Source organism: Rhinopithecus bieti, unplaced genomic scaffold, assembly GCF_001698545.2.
Source record: "Rhinopithecus bieti isolate Rb0 unplaced genomic scaffold, ASM169854v2 scaffold_37314, whole genome shotgun sequence".
NCBI classification, from domain to species: Eukaryota; Metazoa; Chordata; class Mammalia; order Primates; family Cercopithecidae; genus Rhinopithecus; species Rhinopithecus bieti.
In genome coordinates this window covers 1,789,167-1,801,598 of record NW_016816196.1, presented here as the reverse complement: position 1 = coordinate 1,801,598, position 12,432 = coordinate 1,789,167, and the positions used below count along the sequence as shown (strand labels likewise).

Genomic DNA, 12,432 nt, shown 5'->3' with positions numbered 1-12,432 from the left:
GTTAACTTGCTAAACCATCTTTGCTGTTATATACCAGGAAACATTGGAAAAGAGACATAAATAATAAACCTCCATATCCTAATGTCCCAGCTTAATTTATAGGCAGAATTTCATTTGTTGGCTAAGGGAAGAAAAACCATCTACGTAGAGTGAGCTTGGGAGGAAACTGGAGTAGGGAGAAAACATGATGGCAGGATAGGTCTGTGGGAACCGTGGGCGCAGTGCTGCTCTCAAGGTTTTCATTTCTGTGACAAGAGCTCTTTTCGTATGTTCATTTTATTCATTCCTGTTTTTATTTAAATAGATGGAAATATCTTATCTTGACTCATTGAATACATTTATTACCACGTTTTGAGTGTTTTCCTAATCACTGCATTGGCTCTGTTAGTTCTACTTTCCTTTGTCCAGCTGTCCTATTGTTGCTTTTGCTTTATATGTTAAAATACTTCCTCAGTGTCTGGTGGTCCTTGGAAGTCAATTTCCATGCAAGAGGGAGACATCGAAAAGCCTGGGGAAGCTCTGATTGAGTGGGTGCTTGTTGACTGACAGGTGGGCTTCATAGGAGGGTAATATGGCTGGAAAATTTTCTTAGGATTCCAAGGATGGGGTCCTTGACTTCTTTTTTTTTTTTTTTTTTTTTTTTTTTTTTTTTTTTTTTTTCGCTCTGTCGCCCAGGCTGGAGTGCAGTAGCGCGATCTCGGCTCACTGCAAGCTCTGACTCCTGGGTTCACGCCATTCTCCTGCCTCAGTCTCCCGAGTAGCTGGAACTACAGGCGCCTGCCACTATGTCCGGCTAATTTTTTTATATTTTTAGTAGAGACAGGGTTTCACCATATTAGCCAGGATGGTCTCGATCTCCTGACCTCGTGATCTGCCCACCTCAGCCTCCCAAAGCGGTGGGATTACAGGCGTGAGCCACCGCGCCTGGCCCAACCTCTTTTCTTAGATTGGCCACTTTCCCCAGAAAATCATTCTTCAATCTCCTGCCAGAGGAGAGGGGCTGGAAGTTCTTTTGTTCATACACAGCTTTACACTCACTCCCCCTGTCTCTTGTATGTTAGCTGCCCCTTCAACTGCACCTTGTGTCTCTAAGGGCGTACCTCCCTGTGAGCCTCCTCAGAGGGGTAGTATTCAGTTTCTCGCTGGAACTGGGGAAAGGCAGCCATCCTGCTGCAGGCAGGGCTTTGCAATTCTGTTTCCATACTGGCTTTTGGCCCATTCCTCTGTCTTCAGTCCCTCTGTGCCCTTGCCTCCTCCTTCCAGAAGGACCCAGTGTTTTTACATCTTGAACCTTTCTAAGGGTCTGTGGTACAAAACAGGACGTTTCTAGGCTCCCCGACTAACAGGTTACATTTTTGTTTTCTCTCATCTTGTAACTCTATTATCAGTTGTCCATTTGCTTTCTGGCTCCCAAGATTTTGCAAGTGGCATCACTGTGTTTTCTTCATTCTTCTAGATTCCTGCCACCTTTAGTTCTATGTCATTATGTGGTGTTTTGAGGGAGCAGGGGCAAACGACTGCTTTTCTGCCATATTTACTTCCTTTTTTGTATAACACCTTATGAAACTACAGCAAAGTAAAGTGCACTATTTTCATTTCATGAATAGAATTTTGTAGAAACTAAAAACAACAATCAGTATGCAGGGAGGTGCTGAGGAGTACAAGGCCTGGGGGAGAGTCCCCTGCTCCAGCCACACTGGCAGGTTCTCACAGTAATGGTAGCTTCGCCGCCCCTACACCCACTCTGAAGCTGAAGCATAATTCAACAGCCCTAACTGGAAGGCCCATGCCAATGCTTTCCCTTTCGCCTCCCTCAGCCTGAGAGCATCCACCCCTTCCCTATCCTCAGCCTTAGAGACAAAGGAAGCTGGTTTGACGTAAAAGACAACTTTAGTCAAGAAACACAGGTGGTCTTCAGTCCTTCTGTTCTTTTCAAATTTGACCTTGGTCAAGCTCAAGAAATGTTTGTTGAATGCCTGCTATAGACCCGCCTCTGTGTGCACTGAGGTTTCAAAAATGCAAGACAGTTCTCTGCCCTTGAGGAGTTCAAAGTCTCACTTACTCCCTGATATCTCACTAAGTCCCACATATTAATCAGGACTGGCTCCTGCACAGAGAAGCACTGAGTGGTGGCTGAGTCACCACTTGACATTGGGTTTTCCCTCACATGGACCCTAGTTTCTTTCATTTTCTGTATATACATCTAAAGCAGAATTATTATGGAAGGTCATTAGAAATTAGGTTGGATTCTGATGTATGACAATGACTGTAAAAGTAAAATATTAACATTCTTCTTTAAAGAAAAAACAACCCCTGTAACTGGTGCATCACATGTGTCTGAGGTTCTTGCATTGGGTCAACTGATGGGGGATCCTGTGGTGACTAGTTTGTAGTAGGCTCCTTTTTGGGCCATCAGTTCTTCGTGGGTTCCCTTTTCAATCACCACCCCCTGTGCCATGACAGCAATGATATCCGCGTTCTGGATGGTAGACAAGCGATGGGCAATGACAATGCAGGTCCGACCCTCTCTGGCTTTGTCTAGAGCAACCTGCACTGTCTGCAAAGAGAAGATGGAAAGTTAATGCAAAGATGCATGATTGCTCCCCAGCCCACCATCATGAGAGTTCAGTTAACATGACCTGAATAACAGTTCTATACTTGAGGGCAAACCCAAAGGTTTGACGTAAGAGAGGATTAAGTAAGTATTCTCTGAATGCAATGCATCAGTGATTTCAATGGCAGTGCACAGGCTGAGAAATTTCAGTGGAGCAAGAAGGAAGCAAACTATGAAGTCCCTATGTAATTTTGTAATATTTGATGGTCTAGCTTCCTGAAATGAAACCAAGAAAACAATGGAGGGTGGCAGTTAAGTGGCCGTTCCTGATACTGCTCTTCATTGAAGACGTTTTAGCTGTCTCCAAAATGGAATCCCAATTGTTATGGCATTAATTATATGTTTTAAATTTCATAATTGTGTTCTGCTCAATTGCATCTTCTTTCATGCAAACCACACATTAGATATTATCTCTTTCTTTGTGTTGTATGTGGCCTACCTTCTCTGTCACATACCTTTAGAACTATAAAATATTTATAACAGATAATCTAGATTATTTCACTTTATTCAAGAAAGGTGATCGTTTGCCTTTGGAAAAAAATGTCACTTAGCCTAAAGAATCTTAAAAACAATTCTTATTTTAAAGGTAAAATATTTTATTTGAAGCAATTTTATATTAAATCACTTGCTCTGGATAATTGTCTTTTGGTTCCATAAAGTATTGCCAATTTCTACTGTTAATAAATCAGAAAATTGAAAATAATGCCATTTTATAAGGACAAATTTTACAGCAAAAGACTCATTTGTAATGATATAAGACTTTAGAAAATCAGTACTTACCTTTTCACTTTCTGTGTCTAAGGCAGAAGTGGCTTCATCTAGTAGCAAGATTTTAGGATCTCGTACAATGGCCCGAGCAATAGCAATGCGTTGTTTCTCCCCTCGAGAGAGTTGAGACCCCTGGGACCCAACATTAGTTTCATATTTCTGAAAAAATTATGGTAAGTTTGAGAAATGGAAACAGTTATTGCTCCTGTGCTGTACAGAACTCATGTCAAGTTCTTCTCTGTAATTTAAATTATTTATTTGTTGAACTAGGGAATAGTGAGTGAATCCTCCTATAGGATGAAGGATGTCAAATCCACTTAGGAATATAAGAAAAACATGGAATTTGTGACCTTTGATGTGGGAAGCAAGGGGACTTTATTCCTCATTTCTGCATTTCTTTTAGGTTTATATTTTCAATCTCCTCCCTGTGTCCAGGTAAGAGCCCATATATGAGATCCTCCTTGATTTGAGACTGTCTGATTCTAGACTCTTATCTGGAAAAATCCTTCCAAGATGGACTAATCTCAAGAATGGAAATGTCTTTGTGAGATCTTCTGGTCCATTTCTGTATTAGGGAGGCGACAATCTGGAACACAGGCCTTGGTTAGAAGCTCCACTCTGCTGCTTACTAGCTTGTGTTCATGAATAAATTATTTACATTTTTTTGAGCTGGCTAGTCATCTGAGGTGCAGTATTAACACTCACTTCACATATTTATTGTGAGTTTTAGATAAAATTAGGAAGAAAAATCACTCGTGCCTGGCATGGCTACATAAAAATTAGTTAACATTCACAGAGCGTTTACCATAGAGGTATTGTGCTAACTATTCTAGCTAGGTTATCATTTAATACACACAGAAACCGCACCCACCCTATTTTTTTTAGATTACAAAACTTAGGCACAGGGAGGTAAGAAAATGGTGCGAGGACAAGTAACAAGCAGTGAAAGTGAAATCTGAATCCAGGTGAAAGTGAATCTGTCTCTCCTTTGAGTCCCTTGACTACTGCTCTTCCTGCCTTCCACAACACGAGCTGTTTCCTTCCCCGGCTTCCCTTGCCTCCTGATGAAAGCTCCATCATGCCAGGTGAGACCCATGAAAACCTGCTTTGTCCTTGTGGAGACAAAGCGCTCAGAGAAGGATACCATGGGCAAGTCTGTATGAGGACAATGTAGTAAATCAGCTCCATGCCAGTGCCTCGCCCCAAATGAGTAGGTGTTCAATAAGGGTTTGTGGGATAAATGAGTCTCCCAGGAGACACACAAGCTTTGCTTTTGAACTCTGGATTCAGCAAATAGTAATTTCCATGTGCTTATAGATTGGGCTAACAGGTAAGAACCGGGCCAAGAGCCTAACACTTAGGAGACTGTGAAAAGAGCAAACAAAAAGCCCTCCACAAACACCACAAAATTTATAAACATAATCACTTATAAAGAAAACAATTTTCCCAGGGATATTTTAAAAGTAAGTAGAGAAGGTAAAAGGTAAAATTTGGCCCTACAATTTGGTTTCCACGTTTAAATTTTTCTTGTGATCAAAACTAAGAGGGACTTTTGGTGGATGGGAAAATGCAGAGACAATATTGTGTGAAATCTTGACTTGGCTCTGGCAAAGTAAGAGACACCAAGGCAGGTGCAACTTACCCACCACCCATGGTACACACTGCCAGGTAATGAAATAATGATGATGGCAGTAATACCAGCGGCAGCTTTCTTTGTGTGGCTATTAAGTGTGTTTTCTTCATTTTAACGTTATTTTCTTGCATTTTGCAGATGGAATAGACAATCTCAGAAAGGATAATTGTCCCAAAGCTATGAAGCTACTAAGTGGCAAAGCTTGGATGCAAACCCAGGTCAGCTCCAAATCTCAGGCTTTTCCCCACTATGCTAAACTAAAGCTCAATGCACAAAAAAATTCAACAAAAATAGCATCTGTTGCATTGGGCAATACAATACTTTCCAAAATTAAAGAGTATGTTGATGAAGGATATTTCTTTTGCTTAAAAAACTAAGACAGTCTGGGGGCACTGTGAGATAAATTGTGTACTCTTTGACCTTCTAGAGCCACAATCATAATACAGATTGAATATTTCTTATCAGAAATGCTTGGGACCAGAAGTGTTTCAGATTTTGGACTTTTTCAGATTTTGGAATATCTGCATATAATGAGATATCTTGGGGATAGGACTCAAGTCTAACCACAAAATTCATGTTTCTTATCTACTTTATACACATAGCCCAGAAGTAAATTCCTACAATATTTTTAATAATTTTGTGATGAAACAAAGTTTTGACTGAATTTTGACTGTGGCCCATCATATGAGGTCAAGTATGAAATTTTCCACTTGTGGGATCATGTTGGCACTCAAACAGTTTTGAATTTTGGAAAATTTTGGATTTGGGATTTTCAGATTAGGGATGCTCAACCTGTACACTTTGGTTGTTCTACTTCTCCCCATCCTTGTCTCCCACAGGGAATGGCTCTGACTTCGTACTCACCTCTGGGAGTGACATGACAAAATCATGCAGCTGAGCCTGTTTTGCAGCTGCTATGACTCTTTCCACGGGAATTTCTTTGGTGTTGTCTCCATACTTGATATTGTCCATTATGCTACAGGCAAACAACACTGGTTCCTGGGAAACAATTCCAATGTTTGAGCGGAGGAACTGGATGTTTACTTTTTTGCTGTCATGCCCATCTATCATCTGCCAATAGAGGAGATGACAGGTCATTAAGTTTTCAGAATTTCAGCAGCAAGGAAAGTTCATATTCTAGCGTTAGGTGTTATGCAGGACATTTGGTTTGCTTAACAGACAGCAATCCCAAGGCTAAAATTACGGAATAAATTATGCTGCCTTTGACCTCTGGATGTAATGTCTATCAGGAGTGGCATCCATGTTAACACTAATCAGACTATGGTCCCATTTATTTCCTGAACTCTGGCTCTACAGGTGAAACAAATGAGAAAGACGCTCAGGTATTCAGGTAAGAAACAACTTCCCCTTACTTTGGTGCAGCACACTCTCTACAAATATACAGGATTGCTCTATTTTGAGACTCATGAGTTATGGAAAGGATTTTTCTCTGGGAAGCTTTTGGGCAATATAAGGGTCAAACCTGTTTTCTTGATTTTACTAACGCCATTCTCTGAATAACTGAGATAATAAAACCAAGTAAAAAAGGAATACATTTATTCACTCAGTCAATCAACAAACATATATTTGAATCACCTGCCACAAAGCACCATCTTAAGCAGTCTATGTCTGCTATGTAAAGAAAATATTATCTCTGTTTCCTAGGAACTCACAGTCTAGTTAGGCAGTGAAGTCCAGGGACTTGAATATCTACCACATGAGCTGGTTCACAAAAAAGTCCTAGAATATTAAAGGCACGGTATGCCTAACGTACTACTGTAAAGTATTTGGCCCTATTATTTCAGAAAAAATGGTGATAAATGGTACGAACAGATTATATTTAAGATAATTACTAAGTAATGGAAAAAGCAAACACTATTAGAAAAAATATAAAGCGTTTCTCAATAACAATTAGCCCTGGCTTATCTTGCACTACTCATTTTCCATAGCACTTAAGTCTGCAAAACACAATTTAATAATTAAACACTGGGGCTGTTTGCTCATTCTTCTAAATGTGCTACATTGTAACCTCCTAGAAGACAGAAGACATGTTTCATGCTCCTTAGAATCTCCCACAGGGCCTCATGCAGTAACAGGCACATCATAGGCATCCAAATAAATGTTGAAAATATTGAATGCCTGCATTTGGTAGCTTAAGAGTAAAGAGGACTTTGAAAAAAAACTTTTAAAAAGTGGTAGGTTTTCTGCTTAAAATGTATGTAGAAATGTTTTATGATGATATAACAAAATATACTGAGCCTATGAAATGCAAGAAGTCATAATGATTTCCTTATTGGCCTTGCTTTCTACCTGTGACCAAAACATTCACTGGGCATATTCAGATAAATATACTTAATATACATGTTAATGTTGGAAAAGTAAATATGAGGGATTCAGTTTCCTGTATCTTGCATAGTTCACAATCTATGTTGGCTGGAGGCATGACAGAACTGACATTTTGGAAAATTGAACTCTCTGACTTATTGGAATTATACCTCTGGTTACAATGGGCTTTCTAGGTTCATAGGTTACCAAACACCTTCAAACAAATTAAAATCTTTATACCTCAACTTAATAACAGAAGTGATTATAAATTATAGGAAATCAACACTTAGTCCTTATTTTTATAACTTCCTGGATTCTGTCGATTTCTGTTTGCTTGTTTCCTTGCTTTGCTTTATGCAAGGAAATCTTTAGTTGCCTCTTTCAAGTTTTTCTCAGCATGTCTTTTCACAATGTTATCTGTCCTTATTACACTAAAGATTATACTATTCAGGGAAGTCAGAAAGGCCACTTTCAAAATATTAGCATTAAACAGTGAATCAAGTATGGAGCAAAATAAAACATTTTCAGACCCATATCTATGAACGATTTCTTAGAAAATTGCTTGTGGATGAGCTCCAACAAAGGGGGGTTAAAACTATGAAAAGGGAATTTATGGGAACTATGAAATAATGGATCTAATCCAAGGAAATATCACAGGGAACTCACAGGATGACAACTGTTCAACAGGCAAAGGTTGTAAGTGACAGAAATGAGGGAATAGATGGCCTGAGAGGGACACTGGAAGAACACAAAGGTTTTCATAAAGACAAAAAATACAAGAAAAAAAGAAACCTTTCAGAAAAACAATCAAGAAAAAATATAATACAAATGTACCTCACTATTTGACTAAGGGATGAACAATATTTACATAATCATTTAAAAAGCTGTCAATTGATTTTCAACTTTTAGAATCAACTTAGAGTGAAAGCAGGAAAGATAATATTATAAACAGAATGTGCTCTGAATTCTTGATAATAGTGCAGTTAGAACTTAAGAGGTAAAAGAAGGGTGTAAGAGGTGAAAATAAAGGTAGGATTGCTAACATTTTTATTTTAGAAAGTGAGAATTCAAGAGGAACTATCTACAGGTGGTGGAAGAGCAACGGAAGCAGATCAGAAGTTTACAAATTTATAAATAGAAGGTCTAAAAAACGATATAACTATATTGGGAGGAGGTAGGAAAAAGGAGGGGGTGGTGAGGGTAAGTAGATTTTTATCTCTTGAGAATAAATCACAGAGAGTCTAAATTTGTTAAATCATGAAACAGCAGGAGCACATTATTTAAAGACATAAAAGTAATTATCGGCAGATCAAAAAACATCAAGTGGTCAAAGATAGTTGACTTTGGGAAGAGAAATGTGGAGTGGGAGTATAAGCATAAAGCAGGGGGGCGACTTTTCATTATAAATGTTTATTATTTGATTTTGTGACCTTCTGCATATATTACTTTTAAAGAAAGAAAAAAGGACAGAAAAGAGAAAGAAATGTTATGAAAAATAAATAGCAAAGCTATTCACCAAAATTTCAAATATCCTTGCCAAAGATTTGTGGTACATGGCTCTCAATCTGAGTTCCTTGCCTTATTTAGATTTCAGCTTCTTGAACAAGGATTGTCTTAGATCTTTTCATGCTAAATCCCCTTTCTTTTTCATTTATCATTATTTCCCTTATCACTCTACTTTTTTCATTCCTGGTCATTAGTTTCCTGATTAGTCTGCACTTTCTGCTCCATTTACGGGTAAATGAATGCTTCTATTAAATACACTCATCTCCAGCTTTGCAGTGTGCCCAGTTTTCTTTGCCTAACTGGTCAGCAGGCCATCTGGAACTGGGGAAAATCTGACATTAGAAATTGTGAGGGAGAATCAGGTGAAGCAGCAAATGACTGGGACCGGAAAATATGCATGGGGTAAGTGCCTAAGGCAAGCATTTTAAAGTGAGTCTGGCAAAGCAAAAACTTGAAGCCAAAAACTTGGAAAGAGTCTGCAGAAGGCAAAATTCTCAAAAAGGTTGCGTGGCTTACCACCTTTCCTTGATCAGGATCATAGAAACGTTCCAACAGCTGAATGCTGGTGCTTTTGCCACATCCACTGCTCCCAACAAATGCCAGTGTCTGCCCTGGACTAATCGACACCGAGAGACCATTCAGAACTTGCATGTCAGGTCGAGAAGGATATGTAAATTTACAATCAACAAAATCAATCTTCCCCCGGAAGTTGTCCTGTGGATGGGAGGATCAAAATTAGAGATGCTCTTACTGGAGCCTAGAATATTGAAAACACACCTACATCTTGAGTTTAAAATCCCTGCTTGAGATACCTTCAAACCATGCTGCCAAAATGCAAAGTATAGAGACAGCAACTTAATAAAAGGACATTCCATTTTCTATTCTGAAAGATGTAGTATAAAGGAAGGCTTGGGCAACAAAATTAAAGTCATTTGACTCCCCCATTCCCAGTCTAACCTAAGGGAATTTTCTTGCCATCCATTCCTGACATTCTGAATAGAAGAGAATAGCTGGAAGATATTAAATCACAGAAGCCAGTAACTGTCCAAACCCTATAGCTTTGTTCCCCAAAGACTAAAATAATGTTACACTTAAAATGACCTAGAAAGAAAGTTACCTGAGGTCTGTACTGCAAAGGTGGATACTTTCTATTGTACTTTGGTGTGCTTAAAACTCTCTAACCTATAAACTCTAGAAATGGATAGACATTTAACAGACCACACAGAAACTTTACATTTACTGAACTGAGGGAGAAATTTTACCAATTTAGAAAGATAACAGAATTTAGCTTAGCTTTACTGGTGTTTAGGTTTGCTTTGCTTTCTGGAACATACTAAAATTTTCAAAATAGGTAGAGAAGATTTAAAAATATGTATCTATCAATTAGAAGAAGATATTTTGTTGAGATTGAATTAATTTTCTGGACATACACATAAGCTAAAACTTGAATCAAGATGAACATGAATTAAATCAACGTTATTGAACAGGAAGAATTGATTTTTCTAAATTCCGTATCAGAATATCAATAGAAAACACAGTGGTTAGGTAGATCTCAGAGGACAACTGGCTTCATTCATTCAGGAACTAAGTGTATTTTATATTACACAGAATTTAGCATTCATTGAATGTCATCGCCTTGTTCAAATGCCAGCTTTAGGAATAATTTTTGATGCTAATTTACTTTATTCCTTTTTAGGTATAAATCTACTGTGTGTCCACTCCGAGTATGTATGAATGAACCCATATACAGCAGGAATTTAGAAGCCAAGTGGTATTGTGTGGCCATTCCCAATGGCTGTCCTGCACACACACACACACACACACGCACAACCTTACCCCTTATCAATACTTACACATTTTATTTATTTATTAGACTTTAACTTCTGGGGTAGATGTGCAGAATGTGCAGGTTTGTTACATACATATACACATGGTGGTTTGCTGCACCCATCAACCCGTCATCTACATTAGGTATTTCTCCTAATGTTATCCCTCCCCTACACCCCTCCATCCCCTGACAGGCCCCAGTGTGTGATGTTCCCCGCTCTGTGTCCATGTGTTCTCATTGTTCAACTCCCACTTATGAGTGACAACATGCGGTGTTTGGTTTTCTGTTCTTGTGTTAGTTTGCTGAGAATTATGGTTTCCAGCTTCATCCCTATCCCTGCAAAGGACATGAACTTATCTCTTTTTATGGCTGCATAGTATTCCAACACTTACCCATTTTTCTCCTGCACTATTGTATACACTGATTGGGGGTTGTCGGTCCAGCAGTTCAAAAAAGCGTGCAGCTGATATTTTAGCTTTTGCATAACTTGGGGTGTAAGAGAAGGTTCTTCCAAGAGCTGTCGCACTCAGTACAACTGCAGAGATCACCCTGTAACCAGACAGATACACAGGCAGAGAGCAGGGAGGAGTGGTTGGTGTGATGACCTGAGGGCAGAAGTTTGGGGATCTAGCCCTGGTTCTGCTAGGAAAGGACCAAATATACTTGAGCAAGTCATTTTAGATTTGTCTGGGAATGGAGAGGGTCGTGTTTAAGAGATCAGCAGTTTTCAAACTGTGTTCTATGAAAAAGGGGTAAGAAGAGGACTGAACAAGCATGAAGGGGAGAGCTCAGACCTCCAAACCTTTATTTGACCACAATAGCTTCTTTTAAGAAAATTGTTTGAGGGGAAAAGACTTCTGAAGTTTTTTTTTTTTTTTTTTTTTTTTTAAAGAAAAGCAGTCTTGAAAGATCACCAGATTGAGCTGATTTTTCTAGAATTATAACAGTTTTTTGAACCTATAATAGGTATATAAAAGATAATGATTGATTATATAAGCTTCAGTTCTGTACCAGGTATGTATATAACTTATGCTTCAGAGAGCAAGACAGATGAAATTGCCTGTCTCCTTCTTCTTGTGTTAGCCTCTAACTATATTCAACATGTACTTAATTAATGAGAGTGAATGAATGAATGAATGATAAATATAATGAGAGATAATTCTGTTGCTGTACAGACTATGATGTGAGTAGTAGCCCCCAAAGCTGTTCACCTGCACCGTCATGCACAGAGGGTCTGCCTGGGATGGGGATAGGAATAAGGGATGTGTCTGTGTGTGTCACACTGCTCAGTTCATAAGCAGGAATTGTTTTAGGCCAGAATTGCAAATCCAAACATCTCCAGGAGCCCAATTTAAAGCCTAAGGGAATGAAAAGCACTTGAAATGAAATGGAAAATGGTGGAAGATGACCTTCCAATTTTTTTTTTTTTAATTATACTTTAAGTTCTAGGGTACATGTGCATAACATGCAGGTTTGTTACATGTGTATATTTGTGCCATGTTGGTGTGCTGCACCCATCAACTCGTCAGCACCCATCAATTCATCATTTATATCATGTATAACTCCCCAATGCAATCCCTCCCCCACTTCCCCCTCCCCATGATAGGCCCCAGTGTGTGATGTTCCCCTTCCTGAGTCCAATGATCTCATTGTTTAGTTCCCACCTATGAGTGAGAACATGCGGTGTTTGGTTTTCTCTTCTTGTGATAGTTTGCTAAGAATGATGGTTTCCAGCTGCATCCATGTCCCTACAAAGGA

At 39.0% G+C, this 12,432-nt stretch overlaps 1 protein-coding gene across 1 annotated transcript in view; it reads right to left on the bottom strand.

Annotated features, from left to right (window-relative positions):
- Nucleotides 1-854: 854 nt before the first annotated feature.
- ABCB11 (ATP binding cassette subfamily B member 11) overlaps nucleotides 855-12,432 on the bottom strand; it is a 122,369-nt gene continuing 110,791 nt past the window's right edge. Inside the window, exons 23-27 of the mRNA XM_017854467.1 lie at nucleotides 11,067-11,223; nucleotides 9,363-9,560; nucleotides 5,880-6,086; nucleotides 3,395-3,541; nucleotides 855-2,557 (exon numbers count right to left, since the gene is read on the bottom strand). Of these exons, the coding sequence (XP_017709956.1) occupies nucleotides 2,357-2,557; nucleotides 3,395-3,541; nucleotides 5,880-6,086; nucleotides 9,363-9,560; nucleotides 11,067-11,223 (910 nt within the window). The 3' untranslated portion in view covers nucleotides 855-2,356. The remainder of the gene's footprint in view (nucleotides 2,558-3,394; nucleotides 3,542-5,879; nucleotides 6,087-9,362; nucleotides 9,561-11,066; nucleotides 11,224-12,432) is intronic.